A 17,807-nucleotide genomic window follows, 5' to 3' on the forward strand; every position below is an offset into this window, starting at 1 on the left:
TTGCATCTGATTTTGAAAGTCAGACTGACAGAAAACATTGACGACTAAAGTTCACTTGGCCCTATGGGACAAACTTGCATGTTTTAAAGGAAGAGTAACCCTCTTTGTACCATTTGTCCAAATCTGCATGTACTAATGTGTTTTGAGATTTTGCATACACAATGGTCTGTCAATAATTTTGGTTATAATTTATTGTATGGTCTGACAAAATACCAGACTATTCAAATAAGGAATAATAATGATGGCCAATTATACAAAACCACACTGTATTTGAACATGATTTATTTCTTGTATCCCCAATTGGCACAAGTATTCTCAAAACAAAAGAAAATAAGTAACAAAGTGTAATTAATGATATTGCATATATACTCAAAAAACATTTATAACAATCTCATTCAAACAAAATAACAACCAAACATTTTTCACTAACATCAACAAAAGTTTACAAGTTACAAAAAGCATTATACACAGCACTTTCTCACAATATTATTGTTTTACTTCATTCATTCTGACTTCTATTCAACATTTTTTGTCCCTCCCCCTCCCCCTTAATCTCTTTTCCCATGATCTATCCTTACAATTCCATCTTCGAAACCTAATGACATCCACCCCTTTCCTTATTAATTTAGACAACAGGGTTGAGTTCAATATCGTAGCAGCTAGCTGCTATCAAAATTTATGTAGCAGCTAGTATATAGCTACACGTTCAATAGTCAAAATCTACGTAGCACTGTGTAGCAGCTACAATATTGAACTCAACCCTGTTCATTACCCCTAGTCATCCCACTAGGACACTTTATAAAGGACAGGTATATGACTCTTTAGATTCTCTCCAAACAATTTCTCCCTTTCCCTTTTTGTAATTTTTTGCTAATTATGCTTTGAATACAAAGCCGTTTTAAAGTAATGAAGGGATTGCAACTTCCAATATCCAATCAAATATATACAAATAGCTTTCTTTATTTTTGCCCAAAAATATACCATCAAGATAATCTAATATATGCTTTCCCAATTAAATCGTAATTTTAAGTTGGGTATTTAGAAATAGTCTTCTGTGTAGCATGTACTAAATAAAATTCAAAATGCACAATACTTCAGATCAAACCTATGAAATATTTTTTTTCTTAACCATGAGAGAATTCTCTTTACAAAGAACTCTTCCCACTTTCAAAGCTCAGGAAATTTGAAACATCAGGCACTAATTGAAATAGCTGTCAAAGGAACTGCTCTTGCTGAACATAATTTTCAATTTCCTCAATACTTCTAATGGAACTGATATTTCAGTTTAGCAGATGTTATTTTAATTTAACAGTACCCATATGTACCAGTACTGGTTTGCTATAACAGTTATTTTTATTGGTTTTAAAAATGACTTAAAATCGAGAAAAAACTTTAAAGTGCAGAAGTGGGATTTTTAACTACTTTGATATTTTATATAAGAAGTTCTAAAGAAAGCAAGAAATCTCATCAAATGCAATCAGCAGTGAAGATTTTAAACATTAACATGTCCATATTTAACATTTTGTCACTTATATAGTTGATTGTTGATTAATTTACTGATATATGAATCACCATGGTTTAACATCTGTCCATAAAAACACTATCCCATTTTGTTAATCTTGATTGTAAATTGACATGTAATTTTGTGAAAACTAATACTAAAATTGTACAATAATGATATAACAACACATCTGATGACTGGGTGAATGGAATCCTAAGTAAGGTATTGATTATATGATTCAACACTCATGCAACATGTTCACACTCCTCAAGCACAATGAAGCACGAAAAAAATTGTCAATTATAAAATAACATACATGCATAATGATACAAAGCTGTCCATATATATCACAATCTTTGTACATATAAGGCTGGTTAATTAAACCTATCACATATTCATTACAGTTATATACAAGTTACATATATGTAGATTACATTCATGATTTTGAGTTAAATTAAGAACATTTGTGTAAATATATCTAGTCCCTAAAAGCGGCAATTTTTTACACACAAAGTACTTCATGAACTAATAATGAAACCATAGTACTAAATTTATAATGTATAAGGAAAACACATGGATTCTTATGTAAGTTTCAATACTGCAACATTGTAAGATGAATGGGTTATAAGTCTTTCAAAATAACGAATAAGTATAGGTCGCAACATAATACTGTTTTCATATATCAAAGCTTCGAACTTCAGAACCATTAAGCAAAACTATAACTAGTTCCTAAATTGATATTCAAAATCATGTATTTCACCCCTCAAAAAAAATTAAAGAGTGTTTTCCTTATAAGCTGGCTGGCTTAGTACAAAATGAATGTATTTAATTTTTGTTTGTTTTGTTTTTTCCATCAATTATAAAAGTTAAAGAAAAAAATCCTAACTATGTCCATTCTGCCTCCTCTGTTTTATAAGCAGTCTGGTACTAAAAAGATTCAGGGAAAAAGCTTTTGCCATTTTACAAAACTTACTATCTTCATTGTTGTTAAACCTTTCAAGTGGAAATATGTTTCATCGTATAAGCATTGTTTTATCAAAGTACGCTTATTTGCATAGAATTAAGACAGGGGTACCTCCAATCCCATCCCAACCCCAAATCACATTCTTGATCCACACCTACAATGTAATAAAGTTTCTAAAGTACATTTATACTAAGAGCCTGTTTGTTCTCAAATTGTTCATTTTCCTCTAACTGGGTTGAGCAAAACAAAAGGAACCCAGAATATAATAATTAAAAGCATCGTTCGTTTATATAAATCAATAATTCTCCCGTCATTGTCCTCTGATTGAGTAGGATGTCTTCTCATCAACAGATTGATTACAGCACAAGATAAACTTAACCTAATCAAAACTTCTCGGCTGCCTAATATAGAACTGAATAAATACTGCTGTTATCAAACCATTGTCTAATATAGATTGATGCAATATAACTACAGGCATATAGAGGGCTTTGTGTTATATTAACAACAGTTATAGCTATACACAGGATTTTCTTTATGGCAAAACCAATTTTTAAGCATAATGATAAGAACTAGGCAATGTTCTTAAAAAATTCCAACACAAACTGAAGATTTCTTCTCTTCCAAACAGTGATTAACATTTATCAATAAAATCCTTATCAAACTGTTCTATAACATTAATAGAATTTAATGTAAATTTATTGGCAAAAAGATAAAATAACTTATTTACTGTTTCATACAACTACTGAACTGCATAAAGTTAATGCTCTCTAAAGACACTTATGCAATGCTCCCCGTTCTGACATAAAACCATTTGGAAGCAATTTAAATAAATAAAGTCAGATATTAATAATTATAGAGCTAAAATTCATTATCACTCTAACAAATTAGAAGAAAACGGAAATCCCAAAGGTTTTCTAGAATTAACCTAGTTGCTTTTCTCTCAGATCCACATAGAAAGAACAGACATCTAGACACTAATCACATTACATTGATTTTTACAGTCAGAAAAATTGTATAATATCCATTCACAGTAGAAAATTATATCATACGCTTCATTCCTACACCATTGAGGGAACACCTTTTTATATTACTATTGAATAATACATTATAGAGATGAAAAGGAGAAGCATCCTAGCTGTTTGTCCCTAATAACCTCAACATCAGTAATAAACAGGGAGACACCTTCATTTACCTATCTAATTCAATATCTGGACAAAGAGCCATTAACTTAATAGAACCGTTGCTACTAATTTGTTTTCAATTTGGACAATAAAAGTGTCCTTTAAAGTAAGGAAAAACAATTATAATACACTCAGTGTGGTCACTGTTACTTATCAGATCTATATGTAATCTCTTATAATACAATAAACCTACATGTATGTGTAAAACTAGGAAATCTGTAATGTTTATTTGAGAGAGGCAGATCTGGTGTCTAAACTAATTAAAAAGACTCCATCTCTATTACTCTAGGTATACATTTTAAATGACCCATTACTAAATAACCTTTCATTGTAACATACTTAGTCTAACAATTTTATAGAACATATATATGGACAATTGGAATAATTATATGATATGAGATTGGAAAAACCAAAAATATCAATAAATTACCATCAGGAAAAGCAAACAGACTAATATCAATGTTATAAGATCAAACTTTATGGCAGTAAATATGATCAGATGATTCCAGCATACAGACGAAGGTCTGAGATCTGATTGATTGAGCTAGAGCCATTAGAAAAATGTGCTTAAAACACCAATACTGGCATATATGACTGGAGTGGAGAATGTTTTTAATAAAACTAATGTTGATTAAAATAACTGATATGGTAAAATGGAAAGATTCATATTAGGTTCCAGACATTTCTAATTTATTTGTTGACTATGAAAAATTGTATAATGTTATCACTTATTCACTTATTCTGAACTGTTTCCAACTACGAAGAATCTCGAATCTAATGCATATTATAAATAACTCAAGCATTATGTTAGATTAATTTGACAACAAAAATGAAAACTATGCATTAAGTGTACATTTACAAAATTCCAAATGAATTTCATAAAAAGATCAAAAGGCTTAGGCTTATAGAAATGACAGTTATCATGGTTATATTATTTTTAAATCTCAAGTGAAAAAAACTTATAAAATGTAAAGTGCACAGTGGCGGATCCAGAATTTTTCATAAGTTGGGGCCCACTGACTGACCTAAGAGGGGGCCCGCTCCAGTCATGCTTCAGTGATTCCCTATATAAGCAACCAAATTTTTTCCCAAAAAGGGGGAGGGCACCCCCCCTGAATCCGCCTCTGGTGCACATACAAAATGTTTCTCTTAGCTGAACTACTAGATGTAATTTGTGGTGAACTTGATGAATAAGAACTGTCAGTTTCAATGATTACATAATTCTGATATACACTGTGGTTCTATAAAAAAAAGTTACTTGTTTACATCCAGAAAAACTTTGACATTACAATCTCATTTGATTAGTTAACATACTAGCACCTCACATATCACAAAATGTTAAACCAACACAACTATACAATGCACATGTATGGTATATTTGATTGCAACAAATTTAAACCAAACTCTTAAAAAAAAATGTTACATTTTCGATTTACTTTTATAAGCTTTCATTAATGAGTGCTTTTATCAGGACAAAGACAAAATATTTCAACTTCTGTTGCATCTATTAAAAGTCATTTCCATATCACTAACCTCTCAGATAAATTGACAAAATCAGCCAATGATGATGGAAGTTTTTAACGACCTTGACCAGTGAATTTGTAGATACACATCTTAAATACCTTCAACTGCCAAATAAGTCACGCTTGGACAGTTTGTGATACAAAAACCTCAACTATTTCAAACTAAACAAAGTGTATATTGTAAATAAAAATTAAACCAGATAGACAATATAGAAAATATAAATGATGATTGCAAATGACCAATGTTTTGTTAAAAATCTACTGTATCACACATAAAGCAAAAGCTTTCAAAAGATGGTCAAACGAGAACCGGAAAATATTTCTTTGCATACAAAGCTATGTATGTAATGATAAGCATACAAAAGACTTTAAAATCACATTTACAATGCATAGTTAAATAGTTAAAACAAAAGGTCATAGAAAATCAAAATCATGAATGTCAAACAAGCAATAAAATCATTACATTCTAATTTGGATGATCTTGTTTAAATGTTTAAATGTTTAAATGTTTAATGTTTTAATTGCCATAGCTAGAAGCATCTTACAGAAGAGATTACTGATGAATTATACACTTGTGTTTTCTTTACCTTGCTCTATATTTATTAAAATGTGTTTTTCATAATATCTTCTGAATTTATCTAGATACATTAAGAAATTTCAGTGATTATTAAGTACATTCTTCATGCAACATGTTAAAGTACATCGATAAAACTTGTTTTTAAAAAAATTTAACATTAACATAACAAATTTTTTCTTCTATTTTAGGAGAAAACAATTTCATTTAGCAAGCTCAGGTAGCACTAGTTCAATAATAAGTTTTGGCAACACATGGAAATATTTTTTTAACATTGATAATGAAAAACAAAAAAATGAACATTCAGTGTAAGATAACAAAAACAAATTAGGATTACACCCAATACTGATTATCACGTAAAACTGGATTTGTGGTTCTACAGTGCTGCAGTATTTCAGGATCCATTAAAGATGACCATTCAAACAGTTCAGTACTTGTATCTGATTTAACACTATATCCAGACATTCTACTCGCACTTTCATTGTCGTCTGCTAATAACCTCACTTTACATTGCGGCACTTTTGAACCAACTTCTGATTTTCCATCAGCATGTGTTATGAGTCTATACTCATCATTTCTGCCTCTCGGTGGCGGTAGGTTATAATAATTTTGATGATCGTCAAAAAACGATGCCTCATCATCAGAACAGGGAGTCACTTCCTGTTGAGGTTCAATATGAACATGAGGTTGGTCTAATGTCAGTGGGCCAGATATTGAGGGCCTTAGTCTTTTTTCATTTGAAGGTGGGACATATTCTCGGTGGTGACGTCTTCTCCAAATGAAATATATCACTAACAAAACTATAATGAGTAAAATGAACAATGGAATAAGAATTGCTAAAACAATTACAAAATCACTTCTCACTTCAGGTTCTATCACCTCTCGACCTTTAGGATTTACATCTGTACTATTACCATTGAGTATTCTTGGAGTTGTGTAGCCTTCCGGAGGGGCTAGTTTTATACTAAATCTACCAGCAGCTGGTTGTACACTATCAGCCGACAACATATACCCAAAGCTATCCCATAATCCTTCCTGGTATGGAATGTTATCGACGGAATAAAACACATTGCCTTGTACGATATCGTCATGAGAAAAATATGCAATGTCGTCATAATGAGTTTCCAAATCAGTATTTCTTTTCACTCTTTTTGGACCCAATATTCGGCCATGTATTGGCTTTTGAATGATTTTGAACTGAGGCATATGTCCAGTAATGTTAGCAAGCTTTCCTGCATCTAAATATTTAGTAGTTATAGCCACTTTTTCACCTATTCTGGCTGTAAATGGGTTTGTAACAATCAGTGGTTCTACACCAATGTTTATTTTTCTACTATGAATCACCGCTAAAGGGACTATTCCAGGATAAAACACATCCACAATAAAGAAATCTACGTAAGAACTAAGATCATGTTGTTTGTAGTATATTATCTCGTCATCTATATCAGTCTGTTTAAAAGACAAGATCACTGACTTGCCAGAATAAATAGCTCCGTAACGGGGTGGGGAAGTGATATTATAGTACACATTATTCTTGAGACCATTAGTTTTCACAGCTACGTTCTGACCTGTTATATCTACAATGTTATCTGACTGCATCAGCTGTATGTGTTGTTCGTTAATTAGTTCTATAGACACTGGAATGACAGTAATGTAACACGACCTGCTGATGGCGGGGAACATCCCATCAGATACACTGAAATGAAAAGTTGTTGATGGACTTTTACCATCATGTTGGAATTGTATTTTTCCATCGTTTATATCCTTCTGAGAAAATCTATTGATCAGCTGACGAGGATTACCATTGAAAGCTATAATTCCATTTTTGGGTAAGATTGTAAGTTCATAAATAATTTGATCTGAGGGAGTATCTAAATCTTCAGTTTTTAAGTCATTACTTGTGATGTCAACCTTGAGTCCTTGAACGACATATAAACGTGGATTGGTAGTGACAAGTCGGAATAATTCATCATTTACAGGCGTTACTTTGACAGTAAAATTCAATGCAGCACTGTTTGGAAGTTTACCACCATCCAAAAGTTCTAACTTAACCATAAAATTATCCTCAATGGTTTCTGAATCATCATGTTTGTATTTAACTTGTCGCCTATTGATATTGTCCTGTGTAAAAGACTGGCCAAGCATCAATTCATTTCCATGCAACAAGATATTGCCATGCTTTGGTATAGCAGCCAATATAAATGAAACATCCACACGCTGTCTATCTACTGTATGCAATCTCTGAATGTAATCAGTCACATCAACATGATCTCTTGTAAGAATTACCTCCCCTCCTTCTTTAACTGATAACTTTCCTTTTTCGTTAAAAGTGGCACTGCCCCTTCTATCTATGTTTGTGTATGAAATGTCAATCTGAAACCTCTGATCTTGGACTGGGGAGGCATACAAGGAGGAAACTTCAAAAGTAAACACATCTTTTTCATCCCATTCAGTATCAAATGATGTGTGTTCATAAAAGATAAGTCCATTTTCTATGTCATCTTGTTTAAATGACTGCAGTTCTAGTGGTCGTTGATTATATCGAGTGATAATTCTACCCTTTTTTGGTTTTGCCATAACATTGTATATGATTGGATGAGTTTTCCCAGGATCATTTGTTTTGGCGTATAAATGACTGATAGTAATGGCTTGAGTTCTCCCAGGATAAACCTTCAGTTCTAAATTTCTAACCAATGTGACAAACAAAGATCTGGCAGTCACATAAAACTTGTGTAAGCGACCATCACTGTTGACACCATCAGAAACATGGAAGCTGAATTCACCATTATCTGCCCCTGAAAATATACAACATATAATGAGGGTTCAATAGTGTCAAACACCACATTAATTATAGAATGTGTTATATCAAAATAAAAAGATGTGGGATAATTGCCAATAAGACAACTCTCAACAAGAGACCAAATTACACAGAAGTTTACAACTAACTAGGTCACTATACAGCCTTTAACAGTGAGCAAAACCAATATACATTTACATATATGTTCATATGTGTTTTGCAGTAAAGTGATAAGAGTTGTGTCCTTTTATATAATGATGTATTTATAATACAGGGTTAGAATTAGACTGTCTCATGGGACTAAATTCAATGTGCCATATTTGCTTGAGAGCAACAAAAACACTTTTTTTTCATGGCATTATTCGGGCGCACTACGTTTGCGCGCATTTGGGGATTAAAAAGTTTTACGTTTGCGCGCAGCTTTTGATTACAATTGCGCGCATTAATTTTACAGGTAAACTCAGGTAAAAATAGAAATAGAAATTGAATTAAATTATAAACGACTACATCTTTTTTTATTTTCATGATAAATGTGACTTTGAATTATTAATTTTGAAAATATTTGTTAATTTAAATAATATGTTGTTCATATAGAATTCTGAAACTAAGAATAAAGTGATCATGATAATCCTCGTTATAGCCGCCAAGTTAAGGCATACATGTAACTTCATTCAGAAGAAGATAAGATAAGATAAGATAAGAAAACTTTATTTTGATTCGGCATGAGTACAAATAAGAAACACTTATTGAAAAAGACCAGAAGAGTTTAACCATGGCTATCTACCGAAAAAGGAACAAGGAATACCCAAACTCCACCAAAGTCAAGAGATGACGTTCACAACACCATGGATGTCTTAGAATTAAAAACCAACAAAAAGGAATCATATATGTACATATTTATAGGATTTAGTGCGTGTGCGTGTGCATAATAAAACGGAGTTATACTGCTCGAAATCACACTTCCACCTCTTCGTTGGTAAACAGAGGACTTAGACTTACGAAAGGGGTACTTATACTTGTAAATAATTAAACAAATTAATAAATAAATAAGTATTATTACATGTCCTAAAAAATGCGCGCAATTGTAATCAAAAGCTGCGCGCAAACGTAATGATTTTTGCGTGCAAATGTAATGGTAATGCGCGCAAACGTAATGCACCGCATTATTCAGGGGGAATCATCCTATACTATATATGTACTCACAAAATAGTTCATTTGATTAGTCTTGTCATGTCGAGTTGAACCATTCATGACTCTCTGCATATCTTTCAGGGTTTTTGAGTATTTTTTTTAAATAAAGGTCAAGGTCAGAGGTGAATAATGACATTTGACCCTTAAAGTTATGTGCCATAATCATTATTGAAAAGACAACAAACTTTATCACTTTAGTACTTTCCTCAACTTATGATCAATTCAAATATTGTTTTCTAGAAAACTCCTTTCTTTTGTCCCTCAAAGTATCAAAATACACCCATGCAGGTTTCTCGGATACGAAAATCTTTTAATATGTTCTATCCTCCTGAGAAAACTATCTGATGTGCAGATATGCATTAAAGGAAATGATTTAAGCTATCCGATTTATCTCTTTGTTACTGAGTTAGATTTCCTTCCTTTCCTCATCAATCACTGATAAAAATTTACCATTGAATGCTAAGTTTTTTTCTGTTTGTAGTGCTAATTGTAACCATCTTTCTTCAGGTATTATTTTAACAATGTTGGTGCATGCCTACTTGCTATTATACTTTTTCTGTAGTAGACAGAGTTACTATTGTGGGTTTTTTTTCTATTCATAGCTATAGTCACAATACTTAGCATGTTACAATGTGTGAGAAATGGCTGTTACATTATCAGATTTATAGAACACCTATTTATGGGTGATCCTTTATTAAATAATCATCTATCACATCACATCTGTGACACACCTGGTCACAAGGTTAAATATGGATCTCAAAATTCTACAACTCATATCAGATTTCACCAGATGTGAAAGTTAACAATTTGCTTTCAAGTACTTTACGTGTACCTAATCTGCTGAGATTTACGACTATTACACACAAGTATTGTTGCATTGTAAATAAGGAAAGAAAATCCTTTAAAACTGTTAACAGCTGTAAATTATATATTTGGTAACAAAAGGGCTAACACTTTCACTAAAGTAATACATGTGCATCTTTCTATGTCTCATTTATGTTTAGATAACAGAACAGTTCAGTGTACTATGCAGTCATATGTACTTGTATAATAAACCTATCATTTTAAATCAGGCTACATGTATGGGTTTTTTACTTCTCTCACATTTAACATTTTTAGAGTTCTATAAGGCCGTAGTTTTTTTATTTTTAGTTTTACGAACCCTCCTACCCTAATTTTTGCCAAATAGGAAAAAAAATAAAATTAAAAATGTTGATTTTTATTTATTTTTTCTCCTCCGACCCAGTGTTTTTCATGCAAAAAAAAATAAATTTTAGTTCATAACTGCATGAAAGAATCTAAATTTATGCTCTTGGTGATTTAGTAAGTTGTTGCACATTGATTTTCAATTCAAACCTTGTCAAGAAAAAAAAAATAGTTGTTACACTAGTAGAAAATCTCCTGCTGAAATAAAAAAAAAAAAAATTTGATATTGACGGTTGGTATTAAAAAAAAAATCAGCAGCAGCATTTTTTTTATTTTTATTTTTTTCGTCCTCCTACCCATTGGTTTTGACAAAAAAATTCGTAAAACTAAAAATATAATAACTATGGCCTAAGTTATGAGTTTTTCTCATTGTTGACAATTTACAGCTTTCAAGAATATATATATATAGACAAAACATAAATATTGGTAAAAATTTGTAAGGGTTCCACGGAACCCAGTGTCTTGCCTACTTTTGCTGTAAATTGCAGGCGCAACAAAAATGAGGTAAAAATCAATAAAAATATTCCTCTTGATACTATCTTATGATTGTAAGAAGCTTCTGTCCAAGTTTGGTAAAAATCTAGGATAGTTAATGAATCTAATAAATATTTTGCAGACTGTATGTAATGTTAACTGGAAGAAAATCTAAGTCCATTTAAAAGTTAAATACAGAAAAAATTTATCTTTTTACAAAATTTACTTCTGGATACTATCTTATGATCATAAACAAGCTTCTGTCCAAGTTTGGTACAAACCCAGGATAGTATAAGAAAGTTATTAAAATTCTAAAAACTTTAACCACAGAGTGGATGTTATGTTTCCCCGCAGAAAAACTAAGTCCATTTATAAGTAAAATACGGAAAAAATGGAATTCTATTTTTACAAAATTTACTTCTGGATACTATCATATGATCATAAACAAGCTTCTGTCAAAGTTTGGTAGAAATCCAGTATAGTTTAAGAAAGTTATTAAAATTTCAAAAACTTTAACCACAGAGTGAATATTTGTGGACGCCGCTGCCGCCGACGGAATGTAGGATCGCTTAGTCTCGCTTTTTCGACTAAAGTCGAAGGCTTGACAAAAATCAGGGATGCAGGGGTAAGAACTCCAGCAAGAAATTTATTGACCATTTCAATCAAATTGACTTTTTCATAGGTCTTATAAATTTATAACACTGGGTTTTTTTTTCCAAATAATTTTATATATATATATTCAAATTCTATCCATCTGAAATAACTTTTATCAATGTTTATAGTAATAAATTGACAAAAAAGTAAAAATTGGTTAAACATCATCATTCATCATGATTTGGGCAATAACAAACTCAGACAAAAGACCATATTAAAACCAACATTAAGTTAAATGATTGCTCCCTTATGTATTCACCACCCTCCCCATAAGGACCCATAAGTTAAAGTATGTAAAATAGATCAAAGTTTAAAATAATAAAACCCCAAATCTCAACCTAATCATGAGGTCTAAAACATACTTTATCAAATCAATCCCTGAAACAAACTTTTATAATAGCAATAACTTTTTTTCATTTTCTATGATGTAATCACATATAAATAAAAGGATGTAAGTGAACAAGTTAAATCAATGACAACATTTCTGGTTATATAGTCAGACAAGATTTAATATACAAGTATATATATATATACATGCATATTAGAACTACATATATATATTGATTCTGTTTCCTGATTTACTTTTCAACAGTTTCAGGAAAAGTCAGCCCTTTTATAACCGTCATGAATATTTTAAACCTAAGTAAATGTCAGATTGCAGAGAATTGATTGCTGCTATATATATACATTATAATCCTTACTAAGAATAAATAATGTTTCAATTAGACATAAAAAATTAAATCATCCCTAAGACATGTTATAACTATATGTGGGAGGAGGGAAAATCCAATGACATCAAAGCATTTGATTATTTTTAGTGCCTAACAAATTATGCCTTTTCAAAATACCTTATTTGTATAATAGTACTGAATTCAGTCCTCTCATCAAACTATTTCTTAGAAGATGCAGGGGCAAAACCAGCTATTTATAAATTGGGGTGGTTTATTAACCCAGAAAATGAGGTTCCCATTCAAATGCATTGATCATCAGAAAAAAGGGGAACTTAATAATGTCATACACTTACCCTGATGAACAAAGGTCACTTGTCCAGCATTGACCAATGCTTGTGTGAAGGATGCTATACCTCTGAAGGTGTTGTTAAGAAATGCCACATGACCATTTGTAGGCTGAGTTATTGTGTATCTGATGTTTTCAGGTGGTGAATCAGGATCTGACGATTTCAAGTTATTATTTGTAATTAATGTCATAGATCCCCTCCATATTTCTAGTTTCTTATTGACAACAACTGACGGAGGCTTATCATTGATAGATTTGATAGCTACATGCATCACTGTCATCCTACTCTCCTTCTTTCTATTGTCGACAGCAGCTTTCAGAATAAAATTGTCATTTGACATTTCACTATTGTCATGAACATAAAATATTTCTCCATTCTGAATAGATTCTGATGTAAATGAAGCCAGTGGTGCTCCTAAATTTCTTATAGTTTCAATCTGTCCATTTCCTGGCTGACGTAAAACTTCATAGTCAACTAATTTACTGTTATAATACCGATTTTTTAATTTCAGATGTGATGGAGTCAGAGGGACTCTGCCTCCTTCTCTTACAGTTAAATTTTTTGAATCAATTTCAAGAAATGAAGGAAGAATTTCCATGACAAATTGTAAATTTCGCAAACTCATAAAACCATTTGAAACATCAAAAGTAAAGAAATCATCCAGTGGACCAGATTGTGTATGACGGAACTTTAAATTGTTATTATTTATATCTTCCTGTGTGAAACGATTCACTATGTTTTCTCTGTGTCCAACCAATAGCAAGCGGCCATGCTGAGGCTGGCTTTTAACTGTGTATGTTATACCAGAGGGAAGCGTGTCAGGATGAGATACTTCTAAATAATCCTTTGTAATGTCCACCTCTTGTAATTCCTGTACTTCTATAAGGTTATTGTTTATGATTCTTGGTGGATGGTTATGACTTTCTGTTATGATTCGAATTGGGAATGTTCCTTGTACCTGAGCATTTTGTGTCATTACTATGAATTGAAATGCATCTTCAAATCCATTTCTACCATTATGCTTGTAACTAACTCTTTGACTTAAAATATCCTTGTAAGTAAATTCTGCAACATCCCTATGGTTCTTTTCTACTTTTCCATATCGTGGTTCCTCAATCAGAACAAATTTAAGTTCATTTGGTTGACAATCTATATTTGTTTCTACACTCAAGTTCAAAGAAGAAATAAATTCAAATTTTCCACTTTTAACAATAATTCCTGTCTTATTAACAATCTTAATGTAAGGATTAGATGCTTGAATCTCGAATAAACTTGTAGTTACAAACTGTCCATCTGAGACATGCATTACTGCTCGTCCAATCAAAACGGTTCCTTTGGTTCGGAAAGAAATATCACCATCGGCTATGTTCTCTTGTGTAAACCTATAAACAGCTGTCTTATTATCAGTGAATATGAAGTCACCATTTGATACACCACGATGAGAGTACACCAAATTCATAGCATTAAAGTCTATGTCAGGATCTCCGAATGCTAAATCATCTAATGTCAACACATGATCACTATTTGACACAACATGAAAGACTTTATCAACCAATCGTATAGGGTAATGGTCATTTCTCATTGTTATTTGGATCTGAAATGTTCCATGAAACTCATGCTCTTTAACTGTTGGTTTGTTTGTGCTCTGAATAATTGGCACAGCAATAAAACTGAACGAGTCTGTAACACTCTCAGAATCATCATTCTGATAAATAATTTTAAAAGTTCGAATATCTTCATTAGTAAATTTAGAAATGTTTCTTTCAAGTATACCCATGGATCTAGGATGAACAGTTAACAGGATTCCATGTTTTGGAAAATCAATGACGGTATATTCAAATTCTCTATACTCACTTGTTTCAAGATATAAGTCATCTTTCTCAATTGCTTTTTGTTCACCCTCAAAAACATTTGTCAATGGACTGTTAATGAATTTAATATCTGTTTGTTCTGGTAAGATTTGAAATCTCAATCTGAATAGTTTTGATCGCGCTTCACGAACTTGTATTCTAAAGTCTATGAAGTCAGTAAGTGTGTCAAACACTTTCCTGTCAAGTTTGAACACAATCAGTCCATCATTAATATCTTTTTGAGTAAATAAATCACCTTGAGCTAGAAAGTTTGACCCTTTTAACTTATTTCCTAAATTTTCATTGGTTGATACATGATACAAGTGACCTTGAGCTGGAGGTCGTGAAATTTGAAATTGGATATCGCCTGGTGGCTGTTCATGGTTATTTGTCCCAGCTTCTAATTTGTCTTTTGTCAAAAGGAAATATCCCTTTGAGCCATCAGCTTTGACAGAGTTTGGCGTATTAACTGTAATTGAAAGTGGAATTATATCAACAGGAATAGTACTTTGAGGAAGTTTATCTTTCAAGCATTTGACAATGAATGAGAATTGGTCAGTAGGTCCTCTATATGATATGTTGGTATGTTTATAACGAATTTCACTATTGTCAATATTGTGTTGATTAAAATGAGTAACTTTGGTCCAACTTTGGTCTGACTGTAAAAGTTCTAAATTTCCCAAAAGTGGTTGTGATGTTATTTGATAGGTAACATTTAACTTCTGTAATGGTACATTAGTTCGGGTATTAAGATTCGAATTAGTTAAAATTATATAGCTACTAGCTGCCACCTTGATACGTGATGCAAACAATAAAGCAACATAAAGTTCAACAGGTTGAAAGGTCAAAGTTAAAGAATTAGTTCTATCCCCTTTATCATTGGCTGTGACATCACATCTTGTTGTTCTTCTAGTTTTGTCAACAAACTGAATGATTCCATTTTGAACTTCTTCTTGAGTAAACGTATTAATTTTCAAACCTGGGCTGTTTTTTCGCTGAAAATAATTTCTATTATTTTGTATATCGCAAGATGTTGTATGAACTATATCTTTGAGGTCACTGTCCGGGTCAACAACTGATAAAATATCATTATTTATGTCAAATGCCGAATATTTAGCCATTTTAATAAATCCATTTCCTTGAGTGCTTATGATAGAAGGATCATTAACCGGTGTTACAATAATCGGCAGAACAAAAGCATATTTTTGAGTAAGTTTCTCTGGAATAACCTTATCCTCATTTCCAATGATTAACATTTCAATGCTAACGCTGTCACTAAATTCCTCCTCGCCATTGTGAGTATATGACACTTTTCCCCCAATCAAATCCAATAGTGTAAAAACATCACTATTCCTTCTTCTCCCTAAATCAATTCTAAAGGAGCCAAATTTAGGCTTTTCAAGAACGTAAAATTGAATGGCTGATTCTCTAATATTGTATCTTCTATAATTGAACTGAATGTCAATGTTACTTGTTGTTATAACTGTTTCGTCCCCTTCCCTTGCCGATAATGGGGTGACAAATACAACAGAGTCACCTTGATCATTATTTGTATGCTTTCTTTCAGGTGTTTCTTCCAGAACAATTGAACAGTCACCTGACATACAGACACATTCATAGCCTTCCTTAGTTTCTTCACATCGGTAATCTGACTCGCATGGATTTGACATACAAGGGCTTTGAGATATACAACCCACACTTAGGCCATTACTAGATGTAATGTCTGGAAAGCCAAATGCCTCTTTATTTATCACAATATTTCTTACACATCCTTGAAATGAGGTTGGAGACGTAAATAATTTGGAATCTTTAACACTTCCTTGTTGTATTTGATCTACACCTCCTATAAACAGATCACTGGTCAGTCTAAAGCTCCTACTGTCTCCTGAATTATATCTGGATTGTTGCCTTTCAACATCTACTCCAAAAACAAATCTGTCATCATAGAAAACTACTTCGATAAGGTGCCATTTGCCATCACTTATGGAAACTTCTGAATTTAAACTTAATGTTGTGCCACCCCGATTTACATTCAACTTTAATCTCTCATTTAATATTTCAATGGTAAGTAAGTGAGTGTTTTCCTCTTTTTTGGCAAAATTCAACAATAAAAGAGCATTTTTCTGAAGAGTTTTAAATTCCAAAGTTATAGAACCTGTTGATCTAAAGTCTAAACGAGGAAAAGATGCATAAGATATACTTGTAGAAAAGCTAATTTCATTGGACTTTTTTGCTCCAAATTCCTCCTCACAGTTCCATGAAATGTGATTTATGCTCTCCCCTGGTAATTCAAGCGCCAAATTCAGAATATTGTACTGATTGTATAAAACATTTTGCAAGCATCCTCTAAAATTTTGATAACTATTTCCAGAAATACTTGAAATGTCTGATGGTAACCCTCCTAAATAAATGCCATTTTGAATATTAAGCTTTGTTAGTGAACCTTTCCCGTCTGTTTTAATGATTTCATCATCATCTATTATTAGATTAAATGACAAGGCTTTTTGTTGAAATTTAACTCGATGCCAATTTCCATCATTCAGCTGATTGTTTTTTTCTGAGGCTAGTAAGATGACCCCAGATCCCAGATCAAGTTCCACTTGTAATTTTCCGTTTTTGATGACAACAGATAGATAGTCTGTTGTTCCAGATGCCAAAAACAAAAGTCCATTAGGAAGAGAAGTTCTAAATCTTAGCTGAAGTTGAGTTGTGTCTGAATCATCTTGAAATGGAAGATTGATGTAGCTGTCACCATAAAAGGAGGCTGAAATGATAAAATCACACTTATAATTCAAATATCAAAATCTATGCAACAAATAGAAACAAATCTTAAAATGAGCATGGCAACACACTCTTATGTGTACATTTTTTTTT

The 17,807-nt window shown here is 32.1% G+C and overlaps 1 protein-coding gene across 1 annotated transcript in view; it reads right to left on the reverse strand.

Annotated features, from left to right (window-relative positions):
- Positions 1 to 265: 265 nt before the first annotated feature.
- The window catches only part of LOC134714602 (chondroitin sulfate proteoglycan 4-like), a 30,832-nt gene continuing 13,290 nt past the window's right edge, over positions 266 to 17,807 (reverse strand). Inside the window, exons 2-3 of the mRNA XM_063575978.1 lie at positions 13,090 to 17,697; positions 266 to 8,538 (exon numbers count right to left, since the gene is read on the reverse strand). Of these exons, the coding sequence (XP_063432048.1) occupies positions 6,077 to 8,538; positions 13,090 to 17,697 (7,070 nt within the window). The 3' untranslated portion in view covers positions 266 to 6,076. The remainder of the gene's footprint in view (positions 8,539 to 13,089; positions 17,698 to 17,807) is intronic.

This window comes from Mytilus trossulus, chromosome 4, assembly GCF_036588685.1.
Source record: "Mytilus trossulus isolate FHL-02 chromosome 4, PNRI_Mtr1.1.1.hap1, whole genome shotgun sequence".
In the NCBI taxonomy this organism is placed as follows: Eukaryota; Metazoa; Mollusca; class Bivalvia; order Mytilida; family Mytilidae; genus Mytilus; species Mytilus trossulus.